The 12,851-nt window shown below is 49.4% G+C and overlaps 2 protein-coding genes across 2 annotated transcripts; both read right to left on the bottom strand.

Moving 5' to 3' along the window:
- Positions 1 to 438: 438 nt before the first annotated feature.
- On the bottom strand, positions 439 to 4,096 carry LOC136751831 (zona pellucida sperm-binding protein 1-like). The gene is made up of 5 exons (XM_066707590.1): positions 4,014 to 4,096; positions 3,747 to 3,927; positions 3,520 to 3,661; positions 3,239 to 3,314; positions 439 to 512 (listed from the first exon to the last, which is right to left on the bottom strand). Exons 1-5 carry the CDS (start codon positions 4,039 to 4,041, stop codon positions 439 to 441), a joined length of 501 nt encoding a protein of 166 aa, XP_066563687.1. The 5' UTR covers positions 4,042 to 4,096.
- A 162-nt stretch (positions 4,097 to 4,258) lies between these two features.
- Positions 4,259 to 12,303, bottom strand: LOC136751902 (uncharacterized). The gene is made up of 13 exons (XM_066707653.1): positions 11,583 to 12,303; positions 10,724 to 10,906; positions 10,508 to 10,623; positions 10,270 to 10,414; positions 10,066 to 10,184; positions 9,506 to 9,707; positions 8,211 to 8,335; positions 7,685 to 8,123; positions 7,476 to 7,597; positions 7,297 to 7,396; positions 5,829 to 5,951; positions 5,564 to 5,736; positions 4,259 to 4,390 (listed from the first exon to the last, which is right to left on the bottom strand). The coding sequence occupies exons 1-13, from the start codon at positions 12,301 to 12,303 to the stop codon at positions 4,271 to 4,273; spliced, it is 2,688 nt and encodes an 895-aa protein (XP_066563750.1). The 3' UTR covers positions 4,259 to 4,270.
- Between the last annotated feature and the right edge of the window lie 548 nt (positions 12,304 to 12,851).

Here is a 12,851-nt window from a genome sequence, read left to right as displayed (position 1 = left end):
AACCACAGATCACACTTGCAGGGCAGACTTAGCACATCACCCAGTTCTTACAAATATCAAGAGCACTCAAATGTCAGACACACCGGAAGAAAAGCGAGTCACACTCAGTCCAGTAGCTCAGCCCTGAAAAGATTCCCCGAGTCCCCCGGCCCCGAAGCTCACGTCATATAAACAGGATTATCTTACATTACATTTTTATTTAGCCATCAACTTTTGTTCAATTAGTTTTCACCCCGCAATTGGGAGAAGGAGACCCAGAGACGTTTGGAAGTGGCTTCATTGAGGAGAGTGATTCACAGAGCTGTGTGAGGGAGACTGCGTGGAGCACTGGACCTGAGGGAGGGAGGGAGAGGAGGAGGTCAATACACTTGTGTACAGGGTACAGTACAGACAAACACAACCACACACAGACTCACAGTTGGGGGGGGGGGGGGGGGGTCACGGTGCCACGCCTGGGCAGTCTGGTTTGTTGCAGGCCCTCTGCACACTGGGATGGCTGCCAGGGGGGGGAACTAGGAGAGGGGGAATAAAGAGGACAGTTAACAGGACCCTCTTCCTTTTCCCTTCCCTCCTAACCAATAGCACACAGAGCGAGAGACACCGAGACACCATGGCCCGGTCAGCCGTCTGGCCCTCACCAAAGCCAGTGGGACAGAACATTACTTGTAATCTTGGAGACGGCTCCGTACCCATGTCTTGCCATTTTTGTAGCCCCACGCAAGGTCAAACGTAGAAATTAAACTATTGTGAGAAATTTGAACTAGGTGTTGATAAGTTTCTCATGATGGCACGATAGGTGTGGGTGTATTTGTAGGACAAAAGATTAGAGAAATGCAATTTCTAAACAATTGTACTTCCCTTGCCAAGGCCCCCAGGTGGCGACAGGGCCTAGGCTACAGCCTGTGTGGTTAACATGTCCCAGGGGTTAAGTATAAGACTGACGCAGAGTTCAACTAATACACCCTAATGCAGGTTAGGATTACATTAAAGAAAAAGCCGGAAGTAATTCAGGAGTTTGGAAAGCTGTGCAAGCAGGGATCGGCTGCAAGATCATTGTGAAACCTTGAAATCTTCATAAAATAGTTTTCCCGATGTACTCGGAATTCTGCACTGCCCAGTCACCACGGAATAGGTTTAATTGACTTAAGGATAAGGTACACCATACAGTTCTCAAATGTGGATATTGCTCTCCGAATATATTTGACTGTCAAATTCAAGTGGTGAAAGTCTTTATCCAAACTGGGATTGATCAAACTTAGCACCTCAATGGACTGCGGCTTAACCACTTGACTCTGCAGTTTGCTGAATATGTTCTGGTGCATCAGAGGGACTTCGTCCTTATAAGCGAGTTTGCTTGAAAGAAAAGCAGGATAAGGGTCAACTAACATAACATCGTTAAGTCAGATATTTTTTAATGCTTTACACTGACCGAACAGGACTCTAAATTCTTAGATTTGTGTGCTACACGAGCACGACATTTCTGCAGTTCAGTGCGGAGGCTTCACCAATGGTATTGCTGGAATTCTGCAGATCTGCACACAACCAGATGTCCAAGATGCGGTCATGAGTTAGTCCTGCTCTTAACTTGTGTAGTTGCCTAATAACATTACAATGGTCTTGCCAGTGCAGAGGTCATACGATGTGCTGCACTGGTGTTGTGGTCTTATTGGTTGTTGCCAGCTTAGTGTGGTACAGTGCCACTGTACACCGCCTGCACGGTTTCCAAATGATTTATGGTGGCATCTTTTGTGCAATTTCCATGGGTCTACCAGTAGGCTATAGGCTCTCAATCACTGTAACATCAGCACAATGAATTGCCTTTACACTGGTGCTCACTGTGCATCCAGCCTCAAGTCATCTGATATTTTGCAAAATAAGAAAAAAAAAAAAAAAAAAAAAAAAAAAAAATGTACAAAGGGGCCTCAAATTGTTCATAGCCTAGGACCAAAGATCTCAAAGATGTTTTCCAGTTATCTGGTTTTGTAGGATTAGTCTGGTCTGCATTATCATACAATTTGATCTCAAAGACTGTCGATTTCTAAAATTCCGTTACTAGATGCCACACATTTGCACTATTGAAAGGTTGTGTAACGCATGTGAATGACAGCTGTGTGTTGCTCCGGCCAGATGCCGTAGTTCTGTGTAGCCAACTTTTTGGAAAATATTTTCAATCTAAGGCCTTACAGAAAACCAAAGACAAGTCTGAAAGTTTGGGATCTTACTAACCTCAGTGTCATGTACATTGATTAGAAAAGCTTTAGGCAAGTCTTCATGACTGTCCGTCCCAGGAGTGCTGCATTATAGATGGATAAACTTTTCTAAAAATCAGGCCCAAGTGTTCCTTGCCCGCCTGTCTACATGGAGAAAACGTCCCCCCATCACAACACAACCCTTGCAGGAATTTGAAAGGTAAAGGTTTATTAAAAAAATATGACTATACGAGCTGGAGCACCGACTAACGAGTTGCGCAGGTCAAAAATGTTGCCTCTCCAAATCCCTGGTTCTTAATGTCACACAGGTCTCCCATCAGCAGCCCCTTCCCCAGCTCAGCCCAGAGCCACGGCATCTCTCCCCGCTGCTGTTGCTCCTGCCTTCCACTAGTGCAGTCTCTGTATGCACACACTATGCCCCTCACTGCCACACCTGGAGCACTGCATGCAATGATGTAGTGAACATGACAAATCGCTCCTGAACACAAAAGTGGAGTCCTTCGCTTCTGTCATTAGGTTCACAAAGCCGTCCGATAGGACGACACGCTTCAGCCTTGTGGTCCCAAGGGCTCCTCCCAGTACTGAGCAGTACCTGCCCACACCGGCACGGCTCTCTCCAGCAACTCACTGCAGAGGACAGGGGGCACGCTAGATAAACAGATCCTTCTGGACAGTGTGCGTCATTAATGGTCACTCCCTGTTCGACTATGAAGTGGGCCAAGTTTGCCGTCTTTAAAGACGGTTATCGCTCTGCTCATGTAGGAGGCAAGCCTTATCACTCATTGGCCCACACCTCACCGTTCGGCTGAAAACCAAATCGGTCCCTCTACAGAGACCTTAAATTTAACTTTTAAACTACAAAGGCCAAAAAACAAAAAAAAACAAACAAAAAAAAAAAACACACATTACCACCGCCCCAGAGCTCCGCCCACACATTAAGGTGACTGAAGGTACAGTGTGAGCGCTGCAGTGTGAAGAGGTGTGTACAGGAGTACAAGTGTGAAGGTATTTGGGGTGTACAGACTCACTGCGGCCATCGAAGCAGCCCTCCACACAGGGGCCCTGAGAGGGAGAGCACACCTCCGTCGAGCACATGAAATAGACCTGCAGAGAGGGAGGGAGAGAATAAAAGTGGGTGGGAAGAGGCAGATTAATGTCCTGTGGACAGGACGAGTGCATCACTGGTGCACAGCCACAGGGGCCGGGCTGACCCCTGATCTGAACACCCAATGACTTGACCCAGTAACACCGGGGATACTGTGCTGTATCGCATCCCACCACGACCCCTCCCTTTCTTCCTCCCACTGACCTCTTCCTCGCTGTCAGAGGGGGGGCCTGGCTTGAGGAACTGGAACGCTTGGATGTGGAATCGCCGACGGTGACGGAAGAGGGGGGGACCACGCAGGGTGTGCAGCGTGGAGGAGTGCTGCTCGTCCAGAGGGTTGGGACAGCTGGGGGGGGGGAAAGGGGAAGGGTTGTTAAGACAGACTCACCTACAGCACACAGTAGTGCATGGACAGACACATAGACGCTCACCCGTCGTACAGGAGGACCCAGGCTGCCTGCGCAGAGGGGGGGTAGGCCAGGCAGTAGTGCACCAGCAGCACCAGGCTGGGGTCAGGGGGGGACAGCAGGCGCACCTCCAGGTACAGGGGTTTCCCCAGCAGCAGGCGCAGGGGCCGGTGGAACTGGGGATAGAACTGGGAGTAACTGGCATCTAGGAGAGAGAGAGGCAGGGGGGCGGGGGGGTTAGTACGGAACTGGACCCTTACACAACTTACAGATACAGGACTGACCAGTTACCCTTGGCGATGCGGAGCTGCACCCCCATCTCCCCCTGGGACAGCAGGCTGGGGGGGAGGGACGGTGTCTTCACCAAGAACCCAGCACTGGACAGGCGGTCCCTGGAGTACCGGCACTCCACCAGTAACCTGACAGGTTAACAGACGGGTTCATACAGGCAGACAGGTCTGAGTGCTACAACTCAGCAGTTTACTACTGCAAATAAGCAATTAATATATTACTGAGCCCCAGTGGCTTGTTAATTGCCCGGGGAATGGTTAACGAGCGGGCGGGGCCTGCCTGAAAGGCGTGTCTCTGGTGATGTGGCCGTAATTCAGCCTGCGGGTCTTCATGGCATTAGTGACCTCAGCCAGGTACACGGTCGTCTGCCCAACTGTCTGATGGGAGAGAGGGGGAGGTTAATATGGGGACTGAGACAGATGCAAACATGTCTTATAAAATTAAAAATCAAGAACTACCATCTGGAACAGCAAAACAAAAATTACAAAAACTGGACTGACATTGGGCCCTAAACAGACTCCACCCTGGCAGAGGTGCAACTGCTCAATTAGCCAATATAAACTTGGGTAATTGAGCAGTTGCACTCATGCACTCCGCCATTCCTCAGAAGAGGAAATCAGTAAAGAGCAATATGGTAAGGAATTTGTTTACTTTTGTAGAAAACAGAAATTGCTTATTATATTGACATTATTTACTAATCAGAGCTGTGATAGTTTTAGTAAAGAAAACTATCACATTAAACCATAAACTGGTGTATAAATTGGTATGCACATCTAAACAGACATACAATTATAGAACAAATAACCAGTTTTACAAAGAGCTTAACATTTAAAAGTTATGCAACATGAAGCACTTTGAAATGGCTGTCTATTACAGTTGCGTACCGATGCAAAAAAAGCACTTTAAACACTACAGTGCCTTTGCAACAGGGCTGACTATTGCATCTAGCAACCTGGCAGTGTCTTTATTCTGTGCTGGCTGAAGGGTGAGGGTCATCTTCAGGCCTGTATAGATACTGAATTGTAGAGCTAACAGCAGTCTAATAAATGTCACCAGCTCCACACCTAATACAAAATTAGCACATGATCAAACAGGTGACCGATCAAAGCAATGATCCAGAGACCTGGGTTTGTGACCAAATTTGAATTCCAACGTAAAAAAAAGATAGAAACTCACTCAGTCGACCAGAGGACAGACTGGCTAGATCACATGTGATTCTTCAATTATGTATGTTTTGTGACATCTGCTAATGAAATTATATATGAAGTGTAGAAACTCGCGTGTTTCAGCACTCAACACAATTTTAATTTCACAATGGCTGATTAAAGTCCAGATAGTCTGCTATATTATATTCAACATAGCCTATCCCATAAACTGTGGGTCTGGCAGTTGAAGGAAGTATTTATAACTTATTTTAGAAGTTTACAACTGAAACTACCAAGTGGGAAAAATTCACATACAGAGATCTTTACATTTGAATCACATAGCTGCTCAAAATGCTCAAAAACTATGGTGATTCTTGGGTTAATTGAGAGGAGACGGGGACTGACAAAGGAGCGCATGCCGCAGCCGGAAAGGGGTATCTTGAAGATGGCGAGGTTGGGGGTGCAGACCGGGGGGGGGCACTCTGACCCCCCCACCACACGCAACTTCCGGGGGTCCAGTGGGGGGGAGGAGAGAGAGCTGTGCACTACGAACACCATGTGACCATCCCTGGAGCACTCTGGGGCGGGAGAGAAGGAGGTTAATACAGGCAGCGAGCAAGAGAGCGAGGAAGAAGCAGGCAGCAAGCGACAAGACGGACAGGAACCCTACCATCCATGTGGTGGTAGCAGCCTCCAGTGTCCGTGTCCACACAGCAGCCTCTGTCCCTGCACTGGGACACAGACATGTCCTCCTGTCCACACTGGACACGCTCCACTGAGGACACACTGCAGCCTGGGTTGGGGGAGTGACAGAGGGGAGATTAAGAGTGTGGTGGATGGGGGGTTAATAGAATTTGATACCATTATCAATACTACAAATGTTTCCGAGGTGACGAACATAAATGGAAAGAGTAAAGCAAAATGGGTTGGAAATGCAAACTCATTTCAGTTTTTTTGCGATAACCAGCTGAACTGCACTGCATGTGCATGGCTTCTCTGCAACTAGTGGTAAAGAGGACAAGGAGCGCAATCTGAAGACACTGTCCCTCTTTCAAAGATTTGTATAGTTATATTTTTTTTCTGTTAATTTTGTACAGACAGTTTTTAATCTGCATTTCTTACCAAGGCATTTGAAAAGCTGTCAGGGGTGAAGTGAGCCCCACAAACCACAGAATGATCGGTTGATTGGAGAAAATCCTTTAAGTTTGCAAAAATGTTAGCTTGCCTTATTTATGGAATCTTATGTATTCTGGTTGTGATGTCACTGCCAAAAACTCTCCCTGCTCTTTTTTTTTTTCTGCGCCGGTTTGGTATAATTGTTTGTTTAATCAGACACCTCAGTATATGCCTACAAAATCCCTGACTGTGTGCAAGTGTACCTAGAAGAATTGATGCAGTTTTGAAGGCAAAGGGTGGTCACACCAAATATGGATTTGATTTGGACTTTTCTTCTGTTCACTCACTTTGCATTTAGTTAATTGATAAATATAATCTATTAAAATGTCTATTTTTGAAAGCATTCTTACTTTACAGCATTTTTTCCACACCTGGCTAAAACTTTTGCACAGTACTGTGTGTGTGTATATATATATATATATATATATATTATTAGAATGGTATTATAACATTTATAGATGTATAGTTTTAAAAAATACGATTGTTTTGGGCATTTTAAATTCTGTGGGGAAATGAGGTCCATCTGCTCATACCTTAATGTTTCAGTGTTTCCCACAGCTATATTAATATAAATGGGTGCTTGAACATCAAAAACCAAGTACAAAACTTATTAAGTTTGACATAAAAGGGATTTCATATGGCTCTACATGAAACATGAGGCAACTCACAGACACGTTCACTCGCTGTCCACCAACAACTTTTTATGCGGATTTCAAATATAAAACCCTATGAATGCAAAATCATATTGCTGAATTTTTTTTATTGCCATTTTCACTAAATTAGTCAGTTTTGTAAAAATTTCAGTACATTTAAGGAAATGAAAAGGAACTTCAAAATCCATTAAAAAAAAAAAAAAAAAAGACATTTAAGGATATTCAAGGTGCGTACGAACTCAGAGCAATGGGGAGAGAGCGGGGGGTTCATAGAGAGAGATGACAGGAAGGAAGGCGCAGGAGAATTACCTTGCTGCTGGAGGGAGGGGGGGACAGGACAAGACACTGCACCCCCACGCCTGCCCCCCCCCACAGTGAGGAAGACAAGCTGCAGAGTGAACAGCCCTCCCTGGGGGAGAGAGGGGAGTCATTGTGTGTCGTGTATACAGAGCACAGCACCGTGTCTCAGACTCGCACAGGAGACAGACCTGTCTGCTGACATGACAGCCAGTGAAAGGGACAGTCAGAGTGGTGCCCTCAGCCCCCTGCTGCACAGAGTACCCACAATGCACTGGGGCCTGCCACACAGGAAGCTTGCGTCCAGAGGAGGCTAGAAGGGGGAGAGTGTGACCAGCAGTGCTTCACATCAGCAGCACAGACAGTGTATATACTGGGGCACTTCTCACCATGCACTTACCCTGAACCCAAATGCCCCTAGGGGGTCCACGAGGCAGATCCACCTTGAACTGCCCGCCTTGGCAGGACACAGAGGGCTGGGGCAGCTGGGGGGGGCTGGGGGAGGGGGCAAACAGAGGCCATGGAGTGTGTGGCGTTAGGTAGGTGGGGTAGTGGAGAAGCTGAGGCAGGGGGGGTGGGGTGAAGGGCAGGTAGAGAGGCAGGGGGGGCAGTAAAGGAGGGTTTTCCAGCTCAGAAGATGCAGAGTGGGAGGGTCTCTGAGGTGGGGGAAACGGGGGCACAGAGACAGGTGGGGGAGGTAAGAGGGGAGGGTCAGGGGTCACGTAGTGGGGCTTCAGGGGGGCGGTGTTGGGCAGGGCCATGGGGCACTGCAGGTCCAGGGTTCGCGTACGAAAGAGGTGGTCGTTGAAACGGAGAGAGAGAGACAGCAGGGCCGGGGGCTGGGAGAGGGGAGAAATCAGTCAGATACGGACAGGGATCCCGACCCAGTACAGGCCACAGCCTGGCCCTCGCACAGGGAGACTCACCAGGAACTGGGTGTGGCAGCCTGGCAGGGGGGAGGAGAAGAGCAACACTCCCCTCAGACCGGTCTTTGCAGAATAGGAGCACAGAGCAGGAGCGCCCCCTACTGGCTCCCACCAGCCACTGCGCCCTGGGGGGGAAGAGAGAGGAGAATGTATAGTGTGCTGTTTCCCCATCGCCTGGTCCTGCTCGGGCCGCTCCATCGCTACTGTGGCCACACTGAGGTCACTCAGCCACAACTGACTGACTGCTCTACGCGCCAGGACTACAGCTCTCACAGTCAGTCCACTCTGAAATTGGTATAGCCCAGCAAATTACATCATTTTGCAAAAAATATCATAGGAAAACTATAGATCACAAGAAACTTAAGTTATTTGAGTTTTAAGCATTTCACGGTTCCTGTTCATTTTTGGAATGAATATAGAAGTGTATTAGCAAAGAAACTGGTATTCAACATTGTTTTGAAAATGAACCCGGCTTAAAACACAAAATCATGAGATCCGTTTTGCAAGAAGCGCACCTGCACAGTAGCTCGACGAAACAAACGTGCTTACCTTCAGAAGTAATTTCTATAAATTGCTCAATGTTTACCAATACAACCATAACATGTGCTGCATTGTTCCTATACTGGTTAAAGGTTAAGTTATAATGTTAATGTTTATTCACTAAGGAATTTAAAATATTTTTAGTCAATACTAAGTGTTTAATACAAAAATCTTCAAATGTAATTACTACCAGTAATTAATCAAACGTACATTGCTTACTTTACACTGATTGTTAACGCGTGTGTTCACAGATGCGTTTTAATTTCTGAGGAGAAATTGTCCGGGCAGTTGTGCTGTTGAACAATCTTGGCCTACTACTGTGCATTTCTTAGTCTTAGACATTTTCTTGTGTCAATTCTGTAATTTGGGTTGAAAAGGGGATTCTGACATTGAGGTTGACCAGCTGAAATAAACTAGAAACATCTGTACCTTCACCTCCCCTTGCATCTACATCATCCTTCTCCTCTGCCCCCTCCACCCGCCAAATCACCATCTACAATACTGAACAATGAGCCCAAATATAATGTTACAATACTCAGTCTGCTTAATTATCTCAGAAGCTGTAAAAATGTTAACATTAGTTTAAAAGCGCTCTTAGTGTGCACGTTCAAGCATTTTTCCCCTCTCTCCTCTACGAGACTATTTAACCAATACAACAAACCTGTGTATAATGGTCCAATAACTTTTAGGGCTAAAGTGCGGCCTGTGCGGGCCTGTTGTACACTGAGGGTACAATTTGACTTGAACAGACTGACCTTTGACCTCCAGAGTTCCAGGCTGTGCAGAGGGCAGCGAGACCTCTAAGCTGTGCGGACGACAAGAGAGGGAGATGTCGGAGGGGTGGGCTGCGGAGGTCAGACGTGGCGCAGTGGGTGGTGGGGGGGAGGGGGGAGCAGCAGGGCAGGAGAGGACCAGCTCCCTCACACCCCACAGCAGAGAGAGGGTGCGACGCCCTGCCTGAGAGAGGGAGGTCAACATTTGCACATATGGATATCGGAAAGAACTGTCCATTTCATATGCGTGCGTGCGTGTCCAAGAGGACGATTGGGGACTTTGTGTTTTTAAAAGGTCAGCTTGTACTGCCAGGTGTCACTACTGTGTGGACCAGCATCCACACAGCCTGGCAAACAGTGACACAGCAGTTAGTGCAATCAGCCACCATTTAGAAACGGTTGGTTAATATACGTGTGATCAGTGCATTATTGATCACAGACCTACAGATTCTTATTGGCAAATGTAGCCCTACATTCCCTATGTAGCACTATTAATACAAATTCAATACAGATTTGAAAACTTAGATGAGCGCACACTATACCTCAGTTTGGACTCCGCAGCTGCTGTACCTTGCGTTGAGCACCAGGCTGTCCCCTCCGCCCTGCCAACTGTACCCACACTGTGCCAACACTGTGCCAACTGACACCCACCGCCCTGCCACTGAGAGGAGAGAGGGAGGTTAAGACCCTACTGAACAATGGGAATCGCACACATTGTCACACACCCACAGACCTCGCACACTTGCCTCGAACCCGCAGCCCTTCCAGGGTGCCCCCTCCCAGCTGGACGCTCATGTGGGAGGGACTGCAGGCAACGCGGGGGGGTACCGATGGGCATGACATCACAAAGCGCCGGCCCTGCCAATGCACTGCCAGCACATACTGACCTGCCTGGGAGACAGAGATGGGGGGGGGGGGGGTTTGGGTAAAGGTACTCATAAAACTATAGAGATTGGAGATGCGCATGCACACACACAGACGCACCCTGTGCTGCACGTAGCAGTCTCGGTACAGGGCCGTGAAGCGCAGCTGCCTCCAGCCCACCAACCAGGAGTGTCCACAATGAGAGGGCAGCTGGGACAGGGGGATGAGGGACTCATCTGAGGCAAAGAAGATGCGTTAATTCACTCAGACCTGCCCCCTCTAACCTCTAATTTCCATGGCCAGGTCTCCCGACTGTGCCCCATCTTCCTCTCTCACCCGTCTCTATCTGCAGGTCCTCAGCTCTGCGGCCCCTGGCCGTGAGGCTCATGCTCTCAGTGTTGCAGTGCAGTGTGGGCCCGGTGCTCAGCCACGCTCCCCTGCCCAGGGGGGGTGCCAGGCCGGGTGGGGGGCCGGACACCTTCCCCTGCCCCCCCCACAGAGACTGCGGCAGCTGCAGACCTGAGAGAGACAGATGGAACTTAATGCAGATAAACAGAACACCCACTACAGCGCCCCAGTACAACAGACCGTAAGTAGCTGGTAATTTTTAAATGTCACCAATTATCCCTAATATGGGGTTAAAAAAATACCAAAATGTGCCTGCACCTTCATGATTAAGGAAGTTAATTGCTAATTAATACTGATAATTCTAATATCTTCAATTGATTTACAATTGAACTTAAACTGATCGAAAACATTAAAAAAAGCTTATATCAAAAATTGTGAAAGATTGTGGGATTCTCCATTTGATACAGGAGATCACACTAAACAAGATGCTTCTTTCCCACTTGTTCAATAAACCGTGCATTGCTGACCACAGGGAGTCGCAGCAGCAGAGGCGCACAGCTTCCGCCCGGCTGTCACTCTGCTTAGTCCCGCCTTCAAGCGGAAGTAAACGACCCAATCAGCGAAGCGAGGGTTTTGGAAACCAACGGTTAGGACAGAACTGCTCCGGGCCGAACGCATCCCAGCCGTCTGATTGGCTATTGGCCTCTAGGAGGCGGGACATGGCAAGTTTAGAACGTTTGTACAGAGACGCCCCGCGCCTGGCCGTCCTGTGCGGCTGCGCACACACACTCCGGGGTCCGGACCCAGACCGCGCCCCAGTGCCTGCAGCACAGCACTGCCGACTCACCGGTACGGCTGCGCTCTCGGTTGTCAGCGCTCCCTGGAGGCAGGTCGTGGGTTCTGGTGTCGCTCGGGGGGATAAGGGGGTTTAAACCCCACGGCCCTCGGCGGTCAGAACCGGGAGGAAGGGCCCAGGTCCGCAGGCCTGCTTCAGCGCGGTCGCGTAACTTCCAGTCTGACCTCTGAGCATCCAAACCCGCGCTGGGGTGTCCGCTGGCAGCGAGGCCTCTCGCCTGATCCATCAAGGCGTCCTGCGGCCTCGGTCGGGCGGGCCGTGTCCCGGGCTCGGCGACCCCGCGTCTGGAGAAGCCGCTGTGATCTGGCGAGGGGCCCGGGTCTCTGTCGGACAGCGAGCCCGACCTTTCTTCCGCGTCCAAGTCGAACTCGCCTCCTGCTTCCGGGTCATCCAACGCCGGTCGGCCCAAACGCGCACCGTCCCCCAGCATGACTCTGTCCCACCCCGCATCACCCCACCCGCCGAGGGCGCAGGCGGCTGAACTCGGATCCCCGAGCCTCGAGTAGGAGCCTGCCGGGGGCTGGGGAGCTCCCACTCGGGGGGCATCCATATGAGAATCCAGCCCTGTACTGTAGTCGTTGTCCTCCTCTTCCTCCTCCGTCTCGAAGCCGCCCAAAATGTCGGAACCCGTGAGCAGGTCGAGGGTCGCGCAGCTCCAGGCCAGCGCGAGTACAATGCACGCAGTCCGCGCGTGTCGGTGCGCCGACGGCATTTCTCCCCGCGCTGCGCTGTGCTGTGCGGCTGCGCGGCTCTGCGCGCTAAATCCGCTCGCATTGCAGGGCCTTCATTGACCGACCAATCACTGGCGCCCTGCACCGTGGCCCGCATGCGTGGACATTCCTACATTATTATTATTATTATTAATAATAATTCAATTGCAATAAACTTGAAGAGTTGGATCAGAGCTGCGTACTAGCTGGTACTATATTGACATCATCTCCAGCTACCCACTAAGTTAGTACAGGGCAAAAACTGATTTTGGGGTTCGTTGCAATGGAGACCGTTTTTTTGTCCGCAGCTGGGTACGAACTTCAGCCGCCAAGTTCGTTGTAATAGATATTAAACGTGCGGGCTAGTTTAGTAGGGAAATGCGTGCTAACCACGGCATCATCTCCAGTATAGTGGTAAAACTTAACAAACGGGTCCCGTTTAACACGAGCACCATTAACACCGCTCGCACAGCTGCGACCAATTAATGTAATTAGTGACCAGTAAGCGAATGGTAGAGCCACTCCGAGCGCAGCAATCAACACATGCGCA

This window comes from Amia ocellicauda, chromosome 6 (genome assembly GCF_036373705.1).
Source record: "Amia ocellicauda isolate fAmiCal2 chromosome 6, fAmiCal2.hap1, whole genome shotgun sequence".
Lineage (NCBI taxonomy): Eukaryota > Metazoa > Chordata > Actinopteri > Amiiformes > Amiidae > Amia > Amia ocellicauda.
Note: the sequence above shows the minus strand (reverse complement) of the source record. Positions and strands in the feature narration are given on the sequence as shown.

Bases quoted from the DNA above. Each gene is read 5' to 3' on its own strand.
- LOC136751831 (XM_066707590.1), bottom strand. From the start codon at position 4,041: ATGGGGGTGCAGCTCCGCATCGCCAAGG. The intron at 3,315-3,519 runs GTCAGTGGGAGG...CCCTCTCTGCAG, and splicing joins CCTCTGACAGCGAGGAAGAG to GTCTATTTCATGTGCTCGAC. The intron at 513-3,238 runs GTGAGTCTGTAC...CCCCTCTCCTAG, and splicing joins GGGCTGCTTCGATGGCCGCA to TTCCCCCCCCTGGCAGCCAT.
- LOC136751902 (XM_066707653.1), bottom strand. From the start codon at position 12,303: ATGCCGTCGGCGCACCGACACGCGCGGACTGCGTGCATTGTACTCGCG. The intron at 10,415-10,507 runs GTGCGTCTGTGT...TCTGTCTCCCAG, and splicing joins ACTGCTACGTGCAGCACAGG to GCAGGTCAGTATGTGCTGGC. The intron at 7,397-7,475 runs GTCTGTCTCCTG...TCTCTCCCCCAG, and splicing joins GCTGTCATGTCAGCAGACAG to GGAGGGCTGTTCACTCTGCA.